At 63.4% G+C, this 19,452-nt stretch overlaps 2 protein-coding genes across 6 annotated transcripts in view; both read right to left on the minus strand.

Moving 5' to 3' along the window:
• Positions 1-16,818, minus strand: part of LOC122463777 (carcinoembryonic antigen-related cell adhesion molecule 1-like) — a 44,923-nt gene extending 28,105 nt beyond the window's left edge. The window contains exon 1 of one of the 3 annotated variants that reach the window (XM_043535530.1): positions 12,056-16,812. The gene's annotated coding sequence lies outside the window, so the exon portion shown is untranslated. Of the gene's footprint in view, positions 1-12,055 lie in introns of all 3 variants that reach the window. The other 2 variants (XM_043535531.1, XM_043535529.1) reach the window with 2 other exon arrangements.
• Positions 3,946-19,452, minus strand: part of CEACAM16 (CEA cell adhesion molecule 16, tectorial membrane component) — a 50,459-nt gene continuing 34,952 nt past the window's right edge. For 2 of the 3 annotated variants that reach the window (XM_043535525.1, XM_043535526.1), the window contains 7 exons: positions 8,112-8,480; positions 7,167-7,442; positions 6,736-7,002; positions 6,475-6,579; positions 6,162-6,253; positions 5,881-5,922; positions 3,946-5,563 (listed from right to left, as the gene is read on the minus strand). In XM_043535525.1, the coding sequence (XP_043391460.1) occupies positions 5,516-5,563; positions 5,881-5,922; positions 6,162-6,253; positions 6,475-6,579; positions 6,736-7,002; positions 7,167-7,442; positions 8,112-8,480 (1,199 nt within the window). In that variant the 3' untranslated portion in view covers positions 3,946-5,515. The remainder of the gene's footprint in view (positions 5,564-5,880; positions 5,923-6,161; positions 6,254-6,474; positions 6,580-6,735; positions 7,003-7,166; positions 7,443-8,111; positions 8,481-19,452) is intronic. The other variant, XM_043535524.1, reaches the window with a different exon arrangement.

Raw genomic sequence — 19,452 nt, forward strand, 5'->3', positions numbered from 1 at the left:
TGGTGCCCTGCGAGGGGGATGTCATGGGCCAGGGACAGGAGCTTGCGGCGATACTTCTGGGGGACCACCAGCTGCCTCCTGATCCCACAGGACTCCCCTTCCCCTGGGGGAGCCCATTCTCGGTACAGGAACCCCTTCTCCCACAGGAACCTCTCCTGGCAGCCTCTCCTCATGGTCCGTCCCACACTGAGGTCGGCCAGGTCCCTGAGCTTCCGCAAGGAGGGATCTTTCCTCAACTCGGCCTGGAACTCAGCGGCTGGGGAAGGGATGGGGCCCGGTTCCCCCTCAGTGGTCAGGTCTGAGGCCTCAGCCTCTCTGAGCCGTGCCCCTCGGCGCTCCCTCCCCACCCGAGTAGGGTCTCGCGCCTCCAGTGTGGTACCCTCCCCAGGGTCAGGTCGCAGTGCCCCTCGCCGGCTCTGGCTACGGGTCACAACCAGAGCGGTCTGGGGGTCGCTTGGCCAGTCCTCTAGGTCTCCCCCCATCAAAACTTCAGTGGGCAAATGGTGGTGTACCCCCACATCCTTGGGGCCCTCCTTGGCCCCCCATTTCAGGTGTACTCTTGCCACGGGCACCTTAAATGGGGTCCCACCCACCCCCGTCAGGGTCAGGTAGGTGTTGGGCACCACCCGATCTGGGGCCACCACCTCGGGCCGGGCCAGCGTCACCTCCGCGCCCGTATCCCAGTATCCATTGACCTTCCTCCCATCCACCTCCAGGGGAACAAGGCACTCTCTCCGGAGGGACAGCCCCGCACCCACCCTGTAAACCGAGCACCCTGAGCCCAGAGCCTCCAGCCCTCTGGCGGGGCTGTCCGGGGGTACTCTTCCCTCCTGAGCAGGTGGTAAACTGGTAGCCCCCCTTTCCTGGGTCGTCTGCCCCTCGTCCAGCTGAGTCCCTACCCAGTTAACCCTGGGTAGGTTGGGTCTGCTCAGTTTATCCCTGAGCCCGGGGCACTGGGCCCGTACGTGGCCTCTCTGGCCACAGTGATAGCAGCTCAGGTCACGTTGGTCCCCTCGAGCGGGTCGGAGGGGCCCGACACCAGGCGTTCCCCTTTGGAGGGGGTTCTCCCTATTTCCCCGCTGGGAGGCCCCATGGTGACTCTCTCTCTGCATCGGGGGGGGCCTGTTCTTTTGGGATTCCTCCCGGCTACCCCCTGACCGACTGTTCACAAACTCGTCGGCCAGCTGCCCTGCGTGCTGTGGGTTCGCGAGCTTTTTGTCCACCAGCCACAGCCTCAGGTCGGAAGGGCACTGTTCATACAGTTGCTCCAGTACGATGAGGTCAAGCAGGTCCTCTTTAGTTTGGGCCCCCGCTGTCCACTTGCGGGCATATCCCTGCATCCGGTTGACCAGTTGTAGGTAGGTGGCCTCAGGCGTTTTACGCTGACTCCGGAACCTTCTCCGGTACATCTCGGGGGTCAGCCCGAACTCACGGAGCAGGGCCTGTTTGAACAGTTCATAGTCCCCTGCCTCCACCCCTGTCATTCGGCTGTAGACCTCCACGGCTTTGGGGTCCAGCAAGGGGGTGAGGAACTGGAGCCTGTCTGCAGGGTCAACCCTGTGCAGCTCGCAGGCATTCTCAAAGGCCGTCAGGAAGCTATCCATGTCCTCCCCCTCCTTCCGCTGGGCCAGGAAGCACTTATCAAAGCTCCTTGCGGTCTTGGGTCCCCCCTCACTCACCGCAGCCGGGGCCCCACTGCTCCTCAGCCTGGCCAGCTCCAGTTCATGCTGTCTTTGTTTCTCCTTCTCCTGCTGCTCATGTTGACGTTCCCTCTCCTTCTCCTGACGCTCCCTCTCCTTCTCCTCCTGCTCATGTTGACGTTGTTTCTCCTTCTCCTCCTGCTCACGTTGACGTTGTTTCTCCTTCTCCTGACGCTCCCTCTCCTTCTCCTCCTGCTCATGTTGACGTTGTTTCTCCTCATGTTGACGTTGTTTTTCATGATCCTCTAGCTCCCTCATTTTCCTCTCCCTCTCCCATTCCAGCTGCATCCGCTCCAGGGATGGGGAGCTCCGCCGGGAGGATCCCCTGCTGGTTGCTGGGGTCAGGGTGCCCTCGGTATTCGCTGGGCTTCCCACAACCCCTCCCCCAGGCATAGGTAGGAAGGGTCTCGGGATGTCCTGGGCAGCAGTCTGACCCCTCCCAGCCTGGTCAGGCCCCACGGCCCACGCTGCATCCCCCGGGCGGCTTCCCTCAGGGACAGGGATCGGGTCGTCCAAACGATCCCTCTCTTCCAACTGGGCAATCAGCTGTTCCTTGGTGGACCTCCCGATGCGCAGCCCCCTCTGCCTGCACAGCTCCACCAGGTCGCTCTGAAGGCGTTTAGCGTACATCTCCCTGCTGGCCACTCGCAGGCCGGGCAGCTTTCCACGGTTTCCAGGAAAAACCCCTCGTGTGCCAGTCCTTCTTGAGGTCACCACCGCTTTGCCAGGGTCGAGCTGCAGACTCCTCCGCCCCTGGGACCGCTTGCTGCAATCCCCCGGGGGACCCTGTTACTGCAAAAGTCCTTCTCTCTGGTCACACACTCCCAGGGGTTAACCGCCCCCTGGAACCGTCTCTCTCTGAATCTTCAGCACACCTGGTCCCCGTCAATCCCCCTTCGTTTTACCGTTCCCCAGTCACTTACTGCAGGAAGCGCCATTCACGGGGTGCAGTAGATCCCACCGCTGCCACCAGTTGTCACGGAGTGTGGGGGAGTCCAGGCCCTGCACCCCTCTTCCTGGGATTTACTGAGACTCTCAGCCAGCCAGTAAAACAGCAGGTTTATTGGACAACAGGAACACAGTCCAAAACAGAGCTTGTGGGTACACCCAGGACCCCTCAGTGAAGTCCTTCTGGGGGAGCAGGGAGCTTAGACCCCAGCCCTGGGGTTCCCTGTGTTCCTCCTCCCAGCCCCAAACTGAAAACTAAACCCACCGAGCAGGTTCCCTGCTGCAGCCTCCGTCCACATTCCTGGGCAGAGGTGTTACCTCCCCCTCCCCCTCCTGGCTCAGGTGACAGGCTCTCAGGTCTCCCGTCCCCAGGGCACATTCCCAGGTCAACACTCCCCCCTCCCTGCTGCTTCACATCGTCACATCGGGTGAGTGCAGCTCGGAGGGGACAGTCTCACCCAGGAGGGCCCCTGTGGGGCTGCCCTGCCTGTGGGTCCAGGCTCACAGCACAGACCGCCCCCCGCACTGGATCGAGATGGGTCCTGCTGTGGGTGCTGGAACTCGGGGGGCTGCCGCAGCCCTTGGCTGGACGTGGTTTCCATCACACGCAGGCTTTGCAGGGTTCAATGGCTCTCAGCCCCCCACTGTGCGTATGGCTCCAGTGCCCCTGGGTCCTGCTGCTGCGAAGGGGCAAAGCCCAGAGGGTCCAAGCCCAGGGACACAAATCAGGCCTGGCCCAGCGGGGCCGACCCCTGTCTCCCCAGGAGCGGGGCAGAGAGCTCCCTGCCGGGGCAGCCCCTGTCCGGCTGAGCCTGCAGGGGGCAGCAGCGAGTGCCCTGCACGGCCAGGGTCCGGGCCAGACGCACCCGGGTCCCCTTGGCCCTGCTGGGGCCGGCATCGCGCCGGGGGCTCCCGTGGCCTGGCGGCTTCGCGTGCGGGGCCTTTGCTCCCACGCTGCTCGCCCTGCTCCCCTGGGCTGTGCCGTGTGACGCTTCCCGGGGTGCCGGGCTGGGAGGCCCCCCGCGACCCCTTGCCCCGCTGTGAGGAGCCTTGTCTGGCCTTGCTGGGGGTCAGAGCCCCGAAGCCCCCCGCTCAGCCCTCGACAGGTCAGCGATTGGCGCCCCCCAGTCGCCCAGGATCCCCCTGGGGTGCCCAGCCCCTGGCACTGCCCACTGGCCAAGTTCCCAGCTCCGCTGCCCCCACGGACTCGGACCCCCCAGCTGAGCAGTGACCCCCCGCCCAGCCAGTGCCCCACTCGGCCCCAGCACGGCCAGGCCTTACAGAGAGAACCGGGCTGAGTTTATTGACCGGAGCCCAAGGCCAAGACTATAACAGGGTTCAAAAAAGAACTCGATAAGTTCCTGGAGGATCGGTCCATCAATAGCTATTCGCTAAGATGGGCAGGGATGGTGTCCCTAGCCGCTGTTTGCCAGGAGCTGGGAATGGGCGCCAGGGGATGATCACTGGGCGATTCCCGGGTCTGTTCATTCCCTCTGGGGCACCCGGCACTGGCCACTGTTGGCAGACAGGACACTGGGCCGGATGGACCTTGGGTCTGACCCACTCTGGCCGCTCTTACGTTCTCATGGAGTTAACGGGACAATGGGTAACATGGAGAACAAACTGGGGACGCGTTTCCCAGCGTCCCGACGTCCCGAACCCGCCCCTGGAAGCTCCTGCGGGTTCAGCTCCCCCCAGCATCCGGCTCCCAGCCGCCCGGGCTCCGACGCCCCCTGCAGGAGACAAACCCGCTGGCAGCTGCTCCCCTCGGGGCAGGACCCTGGGTGCACCCCGCACCCCGCGATAGCTCCCACCAAGCCAGCGTCTGTCTCAGAAACGCCTGCCCCCCGCACTGGGCCCTTTTCCCTGCCGGCTGCTTCCCTGGGGCTGGGGCAGACGCTGCTGGGGCCTGGCTCCGGGTGGAACCAGCCGCCTGGCGAGCTCGGCACCACCCAGCTGCCCCGGAGCCGGGCACAGAGAGAACGGCCCGGTGCCTCCTGTGTGCCAGGGACGGGCCTGGCGCCTCCCGCTGCCCGGCTGGAACCAGCCCCTGAGACCCAGGCCAGACACACAGCCCCGGACGTGACCCCGGGCACACGGCTCGCCACGGTCACCGTGCCCAGCGATGCCAGCTCTGGGCAGGGACCCCACGAGCCCCTTTGAGGGCTGGTCTGTAGATGTCAGAGCCAGGGGCCCCATGAGCCCCTCGGCGCCCTGTGCCCTCTGCCAGGGGTCCCGGGTCCCAGCCGGGCGGGTCGGCATCGCTGTTCACAGCTCAGCACGGGAGAACTGCCCCAGGGAGGGGAAGACGCAGGGCCGGGCACTGGAGGCAGGGTGGGGGGTAAGCCCTGGGCGGGGACCCCAGGCCCTGGTTTGGGCACCAGTGGGGCACTGGGGAGACCCGGGTCTGAGTCCCTGCAGCCCCACAGACTCCCCGTGGGACCCAGGCTGGTCACTGAGCCGCCCGGGCCCCTCTGTGCAGTGGGGAGCTCCCGCGGCGTGGGGTGGGACACAGCTCAGCGCCCCAGGCTCAGGTCAGGCGGGCAGAAAACAGGGCACGTGCCCCAGGCTGGGGGGTGTTTGGTCCTGAGACGTCCCCAAGCCGGTGGCAGAGGTGGGCTCCCAAATACTGTGCTGGGCACAATGGAGCCAGAGCCACTCACAGGTGCCGAGTTTCTGATTTCTTTGGAGGGGCCCAGACGCTGCGGTGATGGGCACCAGGGAAGCAGCCTGGACGGACGGACCCCCCGGGCCGGGCGGTGGCTGTTCCTGAACTTTAACGCTTCATCGGCGGGACGTCCCCGGGCGGCGGGACCAGGCTCGGGGACGCGCCTTTCCCAGCATGCACCTTGGGGCCGGAGGGGGCGTCACTTCTTCAGCTCCTCGTACACGTCCTGCTGCCGGGGCTGCAGCGTCTGGGGGAAACGGGGACGATTCAGCCAGAGACGCCCCAGGGGAGGGCCCAGTCCCCTCCCCCCCATGGGAGCCCAACAGCCCCTCCCACAGCAGGGGCCCATCCTCCCCCTCCCAGTGCTGGGCCCCCCATAGCGCCTCCCCTCAGCCCTGAGGCTCCCGGCTGGTCCCCTTCTGGCTCACTCTGCTCCCCCCGCTCTGGGATGTGTTAACCAGCCCCGTTCTCAGCCATACGGCTTCTGGGGGGCAGCTCCCCCTCCCCCCACTGGGTCTGAACCCCCCTCAGGGGGAGGATACAGCGCAAGGGGCCGGTGCTCACCTGGTACGTGGGGCTGGGATCAGGGGGGCTCCCGGGCTGGGCCTGGGGGAGACAGAGGCAAGAGGGGCTTTAGCACCGGACCACAGAGACCCCCCCCACCCCTCCAGCCGAGCTCGAGGTGCGGGGAGGGACCCTGGGAGGGTCAGTGGGACCCAGGGTTTGTGTAACCCTCCCCCACCCCCACCCAAAGGGGACAGGGTTAACTGGCTGGGGGCTGCGGGTCGGTACTCAGGAGGGGGCGGGACTGGAATAAGGGGCGGGACTGGAGCCTTGTCACTCACCACTGGCCCCGCCCCAGCTGTCGGGGGCAGGTTCTCGTACACCAAGTAGGGTGCCCCGGTCTCCTTGGGGGTCTCGTTCCGGCGGCGAGAGTCTGGGAGGAATCATCAGAGATGCTGGAATTGGGGTCCTGGCTCCCAGCGCCCCCAGCACTAACCACGAGACTCCACTCCCCTCCCAGAGCCGGGGAGAGAACCCAGGAGTCCTGGTTTCCTCCCCCCAACCATCACTCTAGCCACTAGACCCAAGTCCCCTCCCAGAGCTGGGAGAGAACCCAGGAGTCCTGGCTCTCCCGGGGGGCCGGGTGTTACTCACAGAGGAAATAGGCCCCGACTCCGACCAGCGCGGCCCCCGCCAGCGACCCGATGATGATCCCAGCGATGGCCCCGGCAGAGAGACCTGGACGAGGGGCGACTGGGTCTGGAGGAGAGATGTGGGGAGGGTTGGATCAGACGGTCAGTAACAATCCCCCCACGCCGCTTCCTGCATCCTGGGCCCCTGGCGCCGCACTGGGGCATTGGTGCCAGCACTGGGATCCCTGTGTCTGCAGCGCGTTCTTCCATCCCGGGGACTCACCCGTCCCTGTCACCCGCACGGCGACAGACGCCCTGGCAGTGCGGTTGGTAATTGGGTTGTGAGCCTGGCACTCGTACGTGCCCTGGTGATCTAAGGTCGTGGGGTTAAAGGTCAAGCTGGTCCCGGTCTCGTTCGTGTTGGTGCCATTGAGAACCCAGCGATAGCTCGGGGCTGGGACGGAGTCGGCGACGCACGACAGGGTGAGAGGGGACCCGAGGGTCAGGTCGATGGGTCCTGGCGGGTCTATCCTGGCAGAGTCCGGCCCGTCTACACAGAGAGGGAGAGGATCAAGGGAAAGGACAGCGCCAGTGAGAGATCCCCATATTAACAGCCCTGGTGCCCCACACCAGAGATGGCTGCATCTCCGTGGTTGGGCGATGCCAGCAGGGCCGGGGGCAGCGCGGCCGGGGGATGGGGCTATAGTTACTCACAGGCCACCGTCACGGTGCTGGGCTCGCTGCGGTTGGTGCTGACGGGGTTCCTGACCTCGCACTGGTAGGCGCCGGCATCGCCCCGGGTGACACCCAGCACCGTGAGGGTCCGGTTGTCAGGGGACAGCCCCAGCCGGTCACTGGGCGCGAGGGACGCCCCGTCCCGGAGCCAGAGCACGGTGTCGGCGCTGGGGGAGCTGTTACACGTGAGGGTGAAGTTCCCGTTCTCCAGCACTTGGGTTTGGTTTGGCGTCACCGTGGGCTTGGGCAGCATTCCTGGGAACAGAGAGAGCGTCACTGGGGGAGCAGTTGGATCCACCCTGACCCCCAGGGGAGCGCTCGCTCTACGGGGCTCCTGCCCCGCAGCCCTGTGGAGGATTCAGACCCAACTCCCTGGTGGCAGAAGTGAGCTGTTATCCAGCCACAGACTTTATTGTAGGGCTACAGCAACATGGGAAAGAGTGGGGTTCTGGGAGCCAGGACTCCTGGGTTCTCTCCCCAGCTCTGGGAGGGGAGTGGAGGCTGGTGGGTTAGAGCAGGGGGGGCTGAGAGCCAGGACTCCTGGGTTCGATCCGGGCACAGCAGGGGAGTGGGGTCTGCGTGGGGAGGTCTGTGGAGCCGGCACAATGGGGTTAATGCAGATTATACCAACTGCGACAGCAGCAGCTGTTGGGGGGGGGGGGGGGGGTCACTCCCCATCCATAGTCAGTCCTGGCTCCCAGCTCAGGGAGGGGGCATCTGGGGGCCCAGAGCCCCACATCTCTGTGTATTGGGGGGTCATCATCTCTTGGGGGCAGGGGGGTGGGATGCCACATACAGGGCAGGGTCTGTGTTTGGGGGCGGGTCCCCCCCATGTCCCAGCCAGGCTCGTCCCCGGCGGAGAGGCCCAGAGCCCATCGCTGGGGCGGGGATGGGGAAGGGGCAGGGCCCGGGGGTGGCACTTACCGGAGACGGGCAGATGCACCCTGATGGTGACGGCAGGGCTAGTCTCGCTCTGTATCTGCACCGTGTAGTTCCCGGTGTCGCTGAGCGTTAACCCCGCGATGTGCAGGGCGCAGCCCGGCCCCGCTGTCTCCCGCCCAGTGTGGGCCGAGCCGTTGGTCTGGACGGGGGATGTTCCTGGGATGTAGTTGAGGATCCGGCTGCTTCCATCAGTGTTGTCTGATCGGTACCAGCTGCAGAGCAGGAAGTCCTGTGGCGCTGGCTGCGGGGCCAGGCTGACGCCCCCTCCCACCGCGGGGCTCGGTGGGGTGAGGACGATGGTCACCGGGGTCTGGGCCGGCGCCGGCTGGAGGCAGGAGCCCAGGACGGAGGCTGCGGGGGGGAGACCAGAGAGACAGAGACCAACTGGTGCCCCTCACTCCCGACCTGCAGCCCCTCCGCTTGCATTTGCACTGTCCCCTGTTACTGTCCTTGGTGTCCGGGACACCTGGGTCCCCCCCCACCCCCGCTCCACCCTCTCAGTTGCAAGGGACCCCTCGCCAGGTGCCGCCCCGCCACCTTCTGCTGCAGCCGGTCCTGCCTCGACCCAGGGGAGGCGTCTCTGGCTCTGGTTCCGCCTGCTAGATCTGGGGGGAGGGAGTTCAGTTGGGGGGGCTAGGTGTCCCCCCCAGTTCTCTAGCCCAGAGAGACACACGCAAACAGCTGATCCCTGCTGCGGGACACAACGGGGCTTCTGTGCGTGTCCCCGCGGCTTTGGGGCACAGCCTGGGGGAGGGTGGGGTTGGAGCCAGCCTGGGAAAGGAAGCGTCAGAGCCCCTCTCCGGCGACTCCAGCCCTGGGGTGCCCCTCGCCCAGCTCTGCCGGGGCCCCTGAGTCCCGACCCACAGCCCCTCCGCTGTCATTGACACTGGCTCCTATTGCAGCCCTTTGTGCCCCGGACACCTGGGTCCCACGTTCTCCCCCTCTGACTTGCCAGGAGAATCCCTGTCCAAGGGCCGCCCGGTCTGTGGGGGATTCGCCCCATCGCCCTTCGCTGCTGCGGGACCCGCCGGGACGGCAGAGACGCCTGGTTCCCAGCTGGGGGCAAAGGACAGAGACGGGGGAAGCGGGAGGGAGCGGAGCCGGCACGAAGCACCTCCCTTGCCCCTCCCAGCCCAGGTATGGGGCAGGGGGTGCAGCCCCTTTGGCACCGTGTCCCCCCTTTCCTGACAGCCCTGCCTGCCTCCCCTGCCGGGGGGAGGGACTCACCCGCCCCTCCCCCTGCCCCCACCTAGACACGGGGGCGGGGGGGTGCAGCAATCCGGGTCCCCGCTGCTCCCTTGAGGGGGGGGTCTGGCCCTGGCAGATGTGTGTGTGTGTGGAAGGGGGTCACACAGCGCAGAAATCGTCCCCTGGGGAGCTGGTGCATGAAAGGGGGCAGGGCCCCCCAGCCTCCAGGACTCCTACTCCCCCTGTTCCCCCCAGATATTGCCCCCCAGTGGAGGCTGTGTGGAGGGGGGGCTCATCCCTGGAAGTCACCAGTGGGAAGTGGGAGACAACCCCCCCGATAGGGAGTGGGGGGCACACGCAGACCCCTGCGGGGGGGGGGGGCAGAGCCCAGACTGACGGGAATCTGGGACATTTCTGGGAGCCAAAGCCCCCCCCGGCAGGATGGGCTGGGGCTGGGGGGGAACAGGACAGAGTGTGAGGCCCCTGGGCACAGACAGAGACAGAGCTGGGCTGAGCAGCCTGATCCCGCCCGCCTGTGGTCCCACGTGTGTCCACCCCCCCCCCACAGACACCCCCACCCCCACACACACCATACACACCCACTCACACACACACCTGCACTCACACCATGCACACCCCCATACACACCCCCACGATACACACCATACACCCCCCCACAGCCACACTATACACACCGACACCCCATGCACACACACACCCCACCCACCCACCCACCCACAGCCACACCCACACCCACACCGTGCACACACCTATACACACCCCTACGATACACACCCACACCCCCCACACAGCCCCTCACACCCATGCACACACCATACAAACTCCGACACCCCACGATACACCCCCACAACCCCACACCCATACACACCCGCACAAACACCCATAGACACCCCCACGATCCACACCATACACACCCACATCCCCCACCCACATACCCGCACACACCATAAACACACCCATAGACACCCCCACGATCCACACCCCCACACCCCCCCCACACACACCCACGATACACACCCACACACACCCCCACCCCCAGACACAGACCCATAGACACATCCACTCACCCAGCCCCCCCCACACATACACCCACAAACACTCCCAAACACCCCCACACACACAGACACCCCATCCACACCCACACCCCCGTGCACACCCACCCACCCATACACAGCCACACACCCCGCCATACACTCCCCACCCCACCTATACACACCCACCCACATCTACACACACACCAATACTCCCACACCCACACCCCCCATAAACACACACCCGAACACATCCACACACCCCCACGCACCCATACACACCCATACACACCCACACCCACCCATCCACCCCACCCCACCCCACCCCCACCCACACACACACCATACACCCACACCCTCATCCACACCCACACCACGGGGTGCAGGGGGGCACGGCCCAGCTGCGGGTCCATAATCACAGGGTCCACGGAGGCCGCGTGTGGGGCCTTTGCTCTCGCTCTGCTCCCCCTGCACCCCTGGGCTGCACCGTCTGACGCTTCCCGGGGTGCCGGGCTGTGAGGCTCCCGCGAGCCCCTGCCCCGCTGTAAGGAGCCCTGTCTGGCCTTGCTGGGGGTCTGAGCCCCCCCCTCCGTGGACAGCACAACCCACCCCCAAATGAACCAGTTTGGGGGGGGTTCGTTTGCCCCTCCCCTCTGGGGTGCCTGCTTCCTGAGTCTCTGTGTGGGGCTGGATGTGCGGGAGAGGAAGTTCAGTGAGGGGGGGCTGGGTGTGTCCCCCCCCCCAATGCTCTGGGACAGAGACACAAACAAACAGCTGATCCCTGGTAATCCCCCATGCAAAGCAGGATCTGGGGGGAACAATGGAGCTTCTGTGGGGCCCCCTGGGAGCCTGGGCTGGGCCCCAGCCTGGGGAGGGAAGCGTCAGAGCCTCGCGTCTGCGACCCCAGCCCTGGGATCCCCCCACCACAGCTCTGCGCTGCCCCTCACTCCCCACTCACAGCCCCTCTACTTTCATTTGTAATGGTGCCCATTGGAGGCCTTTGTGTCCCGGACACCTGGGTCCCACGTTCCTCCCCCTTCCCCCCAGGCACCTGCCAGGAGAATCCCTGTCCAAGGGCTGCCCGGTCTGTGGGGGATTCGCCCCATCGCCCTTCACTGCTGTGGGACCCGCCGGGACGGCAGAGACGCCTGGTTCCCAGCTGGGGGCAAAGGGCAGAGACGGGGAAGAGGGGGGAACGGAGGGGAGCTGGCACGAAGCACCTCCCTTGCCCCTCCCAGCACAGGTACGGGGCAGGGGGTACGGCCCCTTTGGCACCATGCCCCACATATCCCGACAACCCTGCCTGCCCCTGGGGGGACACACCCGCCCCTCCCCCTGCCCCCACCCTGACGCGGGGGGCGGGGGTGTCGCAATCCAGTCGCTGCAGCATCAGGGGAATCTGATACGGACACGACAGGGCCCCCACTGCCCCCTCCCTGGGGGGTCTGGCCCCAGCAGACATGTGGGGGGGGGGTATCGCATGAGGAAGGGAATTGTCCAAGGGGGGGTAAGTGCTTGACAGAGGGCAGGACCCCCCTAGCCTCCAGGGGTCCTGCCCCCCCCGATAGTCTCCCCAGTGGGGGGTGGGACAGGCCCACGGACAGCAATTCCGGGCCCCAGGGCACAGCAGTCAATCCCCCCCCCCCCCGCCGAAAGGGGCGGCCGAGGGTTATGACACGTTCGTACCTGCTGTGTGGAAGGTGTGGCCTGGCTTGGTCTCGTTGCAGCACCAGGAGGAAACAAATCGTGAGCCTGGGGGTCAGCAGTGGGATTTGTTCGTTTGAATGATCCGTTTAAATTCAATCCATACGTTGTGGGAGGCGATTAATGAATCTAGAAACCATTCCAAGAAGCGCAAAGGAAGAAAACACCCGAAGTCTCGAGGTGGCCGATGAAACACCCCGTGGTGAGTCACGTGTAACCGAAAGAGAAGGGAAAACGGGTCTACAGGATGTGACTGAATGTGACCAAGAACGTTACACAACACAACACAACGTTACACAACACAACACAGTACCTGGGCTGCTGGGGCCCTGGGACATCGACCCCCAGAGCGAGAAGCAGGCGCCATCTCCAAGGAGGGGAAACCCCGCCTGGTTCCCTGGCCGAGGGTGGAGGTGCCCCTCGTCCTGCGCTCGGGATAGCGGCTGCAAAGGGGGGACCTCGCCCCGGCGGCCTCTCCAGAAGCTGAGGGCGGCTCGATTGGGCGGCTGACCTTGCGGGTGCGTGTTTGGCGAGCGGCTGCAGCCAGAGTTTCCCCAGGAATTGAAGTTAGGGGAATCCGCAGCCCCGGGCAGGGACCCCTGGCCCTGGGGTGGGCACCAGCTTTTCCCCAGGAATTGAAAAGGTGGGGGGGGGGTTTGAATTTTTAGGGGGGTGAGGGCCGATGAGGGGTGAGAGCATGAGGGCGAAGGGGGCTCTATGGCACCATAGTAAAAACTGAGAAATGTTTCAAGACCATTTTATTAGATTTAACTCATGGTTTAAAATCATCACACAAATTAAAGTTGGCTACTCGATACTTTCCAAAGCCCGTAATAATGGGTGCAGTCATTTAAAGACAACAGCCAAGGATCGCTCATGAGAAAGCCAGCGGGTTTCCCCAGGTTGGACGAATTTGACCTTCAGTCCCAGTGTATCTTCTGTTTTTTCAAAGGTGTTCAGCCATTTTGGACTCTTGCTGAAAAACAGCGTAGAAGGAAGACATTAAAGTCGTGGCTTTTTAATGTCTTTGGAAGATTCTGCAGCTCGTACGAGCGGTGGCTGGAGCAGATGGCCTCTGCCGTGTGTATTGGAGAGACGAGAGTTACACTTTTCTCTGAGCAAAGCTCGTATCCACTTCCAGGGCTGGCTCTAGGCACCAGCAAACCAAGCACCTGCTTGGGGTACGGCAAAAACCTAGAGCCGGCCCTGTCCACTATGTCTCCAGAGAAGTTTGCAGCTCCATCAAATGCACAAGCAGCCATCTCCTTGGGGTTCAATTGACAAGCATTGAACTCCTTTAAGACGGGGTGTGACGCAGCAGGGACGGAGTGGGGCGAATTGACCTGGGAATGTGGCAGGGGAGTTTCACTGGGACTGTCTGATCGGTGATGAGACAGCGGGGGGGGGGCGTCACTGGCTGGGAGGATACCTGAGCCTGTCATCTGAGCCTGTAACCTGAGCCCACCTGACACCGGAAACTGGACAAAGGCTGGAGGAGGAGCTGGGGGGAGGCTGGGGGAGTCGGCTGGAGGGAGTTTCAGTTTTTGGAGCTGGCTGGGGAAGAGGAGGGAGCCCCCAGAGCTGGGGACTAATCTCCCTGCCCCCCAGAAGGGCCTGACTAAGGGGTCCGGTTTATGCCTGCAAGCTCTGGTCCGGACTGTGTTCCTGTCGTCTCTAAGAAACCTTCTGTTCTACTGGGTGGCTGAGAGTCATGGGGAATGGCAGGAAGTGGGGGTGCAGGGCCCTGACTCCCCCAATCTCTGTGACATGTGGGTTGTCAGAGATGCAGCCAATGTGTCTTCTATAACCTGAATATCTAGACTCGCATCTACTGGCCTAACACGGACATCACGATAACGTAGACAATGACTTCATCCTGGATGCCCGTTTGCATCAGTGCATTCGTCAGCCATGTACGTGCATTGTCCGAATGCGGTGAGAGAGTTCTTCGCTTTTTCAACGGCTGAGTCTTTCCCTGTTGCAGCACATGCTTCCAGCCAGTCCGCTGAGTTTCTTGCAGCGAGATAGTGAGCATTTGCTGGTCGTGTTCGGAACCAGTGTCCAGCTTCCGGATTAAGAAGTGACAATGCACTTAACAGTGGCCTACGGTTTGCAGTGTGTGGTATCTCTTGCTTGAATAGAAAGTACGACGCGACAGCCAGGTTTGTTCGCATAAACTGAGTTGAGTCTCCAGCATTCTTAACAGCCTCATTAAGTTCCTCTAAAATTGGCTTTGACAGTGACTGACTTACCAGGCTTTCCGCATGTCGATGCTGTCCAGGGGCATGGTGTTTTGCAGCCTTTTCCTATAGGTTGTCAGTATTGGCTTGGCTGATCAGTCTGGCAAACCAAGCTCCTCCACGTTTACTGTATAAATCCATGCTACCCCCACATCTTGAGTACTGCCTGCAGTTCTGGTCGCCCCATCTCAAAGAAGATAAATTAGAATGAGAAAAGGAACAGCGAAGGGCAACAAAATGATGAGGGGTCCCCTGCCCCTGTTCACCAGAAGCTGGGAGTGGACGACAGAGGATCGATCAGTCGATGACTCTCTGGGGCACCTGGCACTGGCCACTGTCGGAAGACAGGATACCAGGTATATGGACCGTCGGTCTGACCCGGTCTGTCCATTTTTACATAAAAATTCATTATAATAATAAAAATGTTTAGTCCAGAAACTCCCCAATATAACGACCTCTCGCGATAGCGATGATGTGAGATAATGACCTTGGCAAATAATGCGTTTTAAATATCCTGGCCTACTAGGAAATGTGTCTTTATTTACGATTCTCAGTCACAAATCTGGAGCGTTCTGGAGCAAAGTCACTAAAACGTAGCCCATTGCACGGGCTCCCGGCTTCGCCCTCCCCTGCACCCCACTCGGAGTTCTTGTCCTGGCTCAGTGCGGACCCAGCGCTGAGAGGGGCTTGGGCATCAGTTCACCTCCCACCCTGGGGGAGAGGGGGAGGTCGACGGCACCTTGCTGGTTCCTCCAGCTGCTCGCCACTCGCTCCGGCCACTCGCTCGGGCCGCTGTTTGTCGTGCCACCGTTCACTGCACCACTCCCCGCCCATGGCCCTGCGCCGTCACCTCCTGCCCCCCTGCCCCCGGGGCCCCGGCGAGTCGGTCTCTGGAGGTTCCACCGGCTCTCGGTGATTTCAGCTCTCAGTGGGGGACCTCACAGCCAGTGCAGGCTGGGCCGTCTCCTCCCCAGAAACGCCGTCCCGCAGCAGGTCTGGGCACTGACACCTGGTTGTCAGTGATTTCAGCTCTCGTGGTCACCTCACAAACCAGAAGACTCTGGAGCCTAATCCGCTCTGTCTCTAACCGGGAGGGGGCAGCCCACAGCACCGAACAAAACCCCTGTCCCCACCTCTCCCTCTCCCACTGGGGTCCGCCATCCAGCCCCCTGCTTATCGAGGGCCGCTCAGGTGAGGGTGAGCAGGGCTTGATTTGTAACGAGAGACGGGCTCAGGCAAGTTTCTTACTTTCACACCTGATGGGACAAGCCCCGAGGTCCCAGGGCTCTGGACGGCACTGAGGAGACCCCTCGTTCAGGCAGGCGAAGCCCAGTTCTGCTGCCCTTGACTCACACAATGAGGAGAGCAACACGTCGTGACCCGGCACCCGGTACAAGGGTGACTTGTAACCCAGCACCAGCCAGAATCCCCCCCGGGGCAGCCCGGCTCCGTCTGCTGGCTACCTCGGCAGCGCAGGTGCGTTCAGGTAACTCGCCTGGTCCTGAAGCCTCCCCCACCCCCCGGCTCATCACGAGCTGTCAGGGGAGAGCTCACGCAGGCCTTGCTTACAAATCACCACGGGAAATTATTAGGTTGGCCAAGGCAGCCGAAAGGAAGGCGCCGACACTGTCAGAAGCCACAGCTGTGTGAGGAAGCTCGTCTTGACACTTTTCAGACCCATTTTGATTTCTCAGGCCCACGTATTTCCTCACACACTGTACACACTTCTAAAGCGGGTGTTGAGGTTCCAGTTCCAATCCAGATTTCCAACGACACTGGTCACGCTGCGTGTAACCACGGGGGGGTGTTGGGTACATTCAGTGGGGCTGGAGGGAAATCGCTGTCCCTGCCAGACTGGAGAGGGATCTTCTTGGCAGGTGGGACGGGGGAGGGGAGAGCATGGGATCCAGGTGTCCGGGACACGAATGTCCTGCAATCGGGAACCATGCAAATGAGAATAGAGGGGCTGCGGGTCGTGAGTGAGGGCCACCGGCAGAGCTGTGGGAGGGGAGCTCAGGGCTGGGAGAGCAGGGCCTGGGGGGTGGGATCCGAGATTGGGGGGCCCCACTGTGCCAGGCTGCCCAGATCCCGAGCCATAGCAAGGCCCCTCGCTCTCTTGCTCATTTCCTATTCATCCCTCTCTGTCCCGCCCCAGCCGAATGGGGGCACCGGCCCCCCATGTCCCACGCTCTGACCCACCCTGTCTCCAGGGATCTCAGAGCCGTCGGGGTGGGAGGGGGTTTCATGTGTTTGAATCCTCCAGCAGCTTTGGGGAAACCCCGTCTCCATGCAGCCATCGGCAGCACCTGCCCCACACCCTGCCCTCTGCTCTGCGACTGGGGAGTGACACCCAGCGCTGGGTCCCCAGACACCCGCACCCCGGACGCAGAACGGAGACGCTAGACACACACGTGTGCACAGAGACACACACAAACCTGCAAAACCCACACAGACCAGCGACCGCCACTGATGAAAACAGCCGGATCCCCAACTACTTCCCAGGAACACCCCCCGTCCAGACCCCCGGCTCGGCCCACACGTCTGCCCTTCACTCCATGTCCCAGCCAGCCCCAAACTGAAACTCCCTCCAGCCCCCCCTCCTCTGGGCTTTGTCCCTTTCCCGGGCCAGGAGGGCACCTGATTCCTTTGTTCTCCAACCCTTTAGCTCTCACCTTGCAGGGGGGAAGGGCCCAGGCCATCAGTTGCCAGGAAACAGGGTGTCGGCCATTCTCTGTGCCGGACCCTTGCACACACCTGCCCTCTAGGGCTCTGCAATGATCATACACCCTTATCCCACCACCTAGATACTTAAGAACTGCATAGGGGAAACTGAGGCACCCCCACAATATTTGGAGGAAACATTAAGAACAGTCCCACTTCGTCACACCCACCTGCATCATTTTCTTCCCCAGGCCCCTCCTGGGAGCCTCCCTGCCATCAGCCGCACGTATAAGGTAGGTGCGAGCCTGGGGGTCCGAACTCTATGTGCAGAGAGGGGAGCTGCCCCCCATGCAGGCCCTGTGGGAGGGAGGGAAAGGGAGGGGACCCTGTGTTGGGGGGGGCTATAGAGTAGCAGGGGAGAATGTGAGGAAAGGTGCCCCAGGGGGAGGGACTGTTGGGGCCCTGTGGGGGGCGTGGGCCCCCTGGGGGGTGTCCCCAGCTCCCCTGGGGCATCTCTGACCCCTCCCCATTTCCCCAGATGCTGCAGCCTGGACAGCGGGAGATGTACGACCAGCTGCAGAGATGAGGCCCCCCAGTGCCCTGGTGCATGCTGGGAAGACCCCTGTATCGTGGCATGGGGGGGAGCATCTGTGCTGTGGGGGGGGCTCAGTCCCACCTGCTCTTTTACAGCCACTTCGCTAAGTTCACTAACAGCCCCCCCTGCCCTCGGGGGTCACTCGTCCCGGGGGGGCTCTGGGACAGGCTGGCATCCAGCCTGGGGGGGAGGGGCCCCCTCTTGGCCTTCGGGTCCAGCCGGGGCCAAGGAAGCGCCCGGAGGAGAGAGGTGCTGGGATCCTGCAGCGGGGGAACAGGGGAGGCTCCCCGAGGTCTCTCCCCAGACGGCCCCTGGCTGAACCCAGAGCGGTTGCAGTGGGTGTGTGACAGGAACCCAGCGCGGCCCTGGCCGTGTGCCCCATTGGGGGGCCCATCACAGCCATGGGGCCTGGGGCCGCAGGGCAGGGGGGTGAGCCAGGGGCTCGGCTGTCAGTGAGCCAGGCCGGATGGGACCAGTCCGTCAATCTGAGCTCCTGCGTCCCACCAGCCCCCAGCCCCCCCAGCACCCGCCTGCTCCATCCAGCGCCCGAAGTCAGAGCAAAGTGTCACTGCCCCCGGGGGCCCAGCCCATTCTGTGCCACGGGCGGGGACGGGGGGACCAGGTGCGGCAGGGCGGGAGATAGAGAGACCCAGAGAGCCCCGGCCAGTGACCCGCCCCACGCTGCAGAGGGAGGGGAGTCCCCCTGGGCCCTGCCAGTCTGACCGGGGGAAAAACCTCCCTGAGCCCAGACGTGGCGACCAGCTGGACAGTGGGCGTGTGAGCAAGAACCAGCCAGCCCAGCCCCTGCCAGAGAGAGAGAGAGACGCTCGGAGCCGCGCAGAGCCCAGCCCCAGGCCAGGCCGCCCCCCATGCTTTGCAGGAAGGAGATAAAAACCTCCCAGAATACACGGGGGTGAGGGGGAGAGATCCCTGCCTGACCCCTGCCGGCAGCTGGCTGAGACCCTGAAGCATGAGCATTAGCAACCTGAGACGTAAACCAGGCGTGACCCTGGAGCTGCTGAGCACAGCCCCTGCCCTTGGCCTGGCCCAGCCCCATCGCAAGCCCCACCCGTCAGTTTGTCCAGCTCTCTGGTAACACTAGAAACCCTGTAGTGTCCGGCCTGGTCTGTGGCACCGGGGTCCTTGGGCTGAACTCTCTCCCCCCCCCACACCCCGGGGAGTTACACCCCCACTGCAGTTACTGCGAGCGCTCAGCCCCCCCCGCCACCTAACCAGCTGTGACGAAGTGGGACTGGGGAAGAAAATGATGCAGGTGGGTGTGACGAAGTGGGACTGTTCTTAATGTTTTCTCCGCATATTGTGGGGGTGCCTCAGTTTCCCCTATGCAGTTCTTAAGTATCTAGGTGGTGGGGTAAGGGTGTATGATCACTGCAGAGCCCTAGAGGGCAGGTGTGTGCAGGGATCTGGACACAGAGAATGGCCGACACCCTGTTTCCTGGCAACTGATGGCCTGGGCCCTTCCCCCCTGCAAGGTGAGAGCTAAGGGGTTGGAGAACAAAGGAATCAGGTGACCTCCTGGCCCGGGAAAGGGACAAAGCCCAGAGGAGGGGGGGCTGGAGGGAGTTTCAGTTTGGGGCTGGCTGGGACACGGAGTGAAGGGCAGACGTGGTTGTCTGGCTCACTGCCCCCCAAAATGGACCCAGCTGAGGGGTCCCGTTCTCTGCACCTACAAGCTCTGTGTTAGACCATGTTCCTGTCATCTAATAAACCTCTGTTTTACTGGCCGACTGAGAGTCCCGTCTGACTGCGAAGTTGGGGTGCAGGACCCTCTGGCTTCCCCAGGAGCCCTGCCTGGGCGGACTCGCTGTGGGAAGCACACGGAGGGGCAGAGGATGCTGAATGCTCCAAGGTCAGACCCAGGA

The sequence above is a fragment of the Chelonia mydas genome, chromosome 24 (genome assembly GCF_015237465.2).
Source record: "Chelonia mydas isolate rCheMyd1 chromosome 24, rCheMyd1.pri.v2, whole genome shotgun sequence".
Taxonomy (NCBI): domain Eukaryota; kingdom Metazoa; phylum Chordata; order Testudines; family Cheloniidae; genus Chelonia; species Chelonia mydas.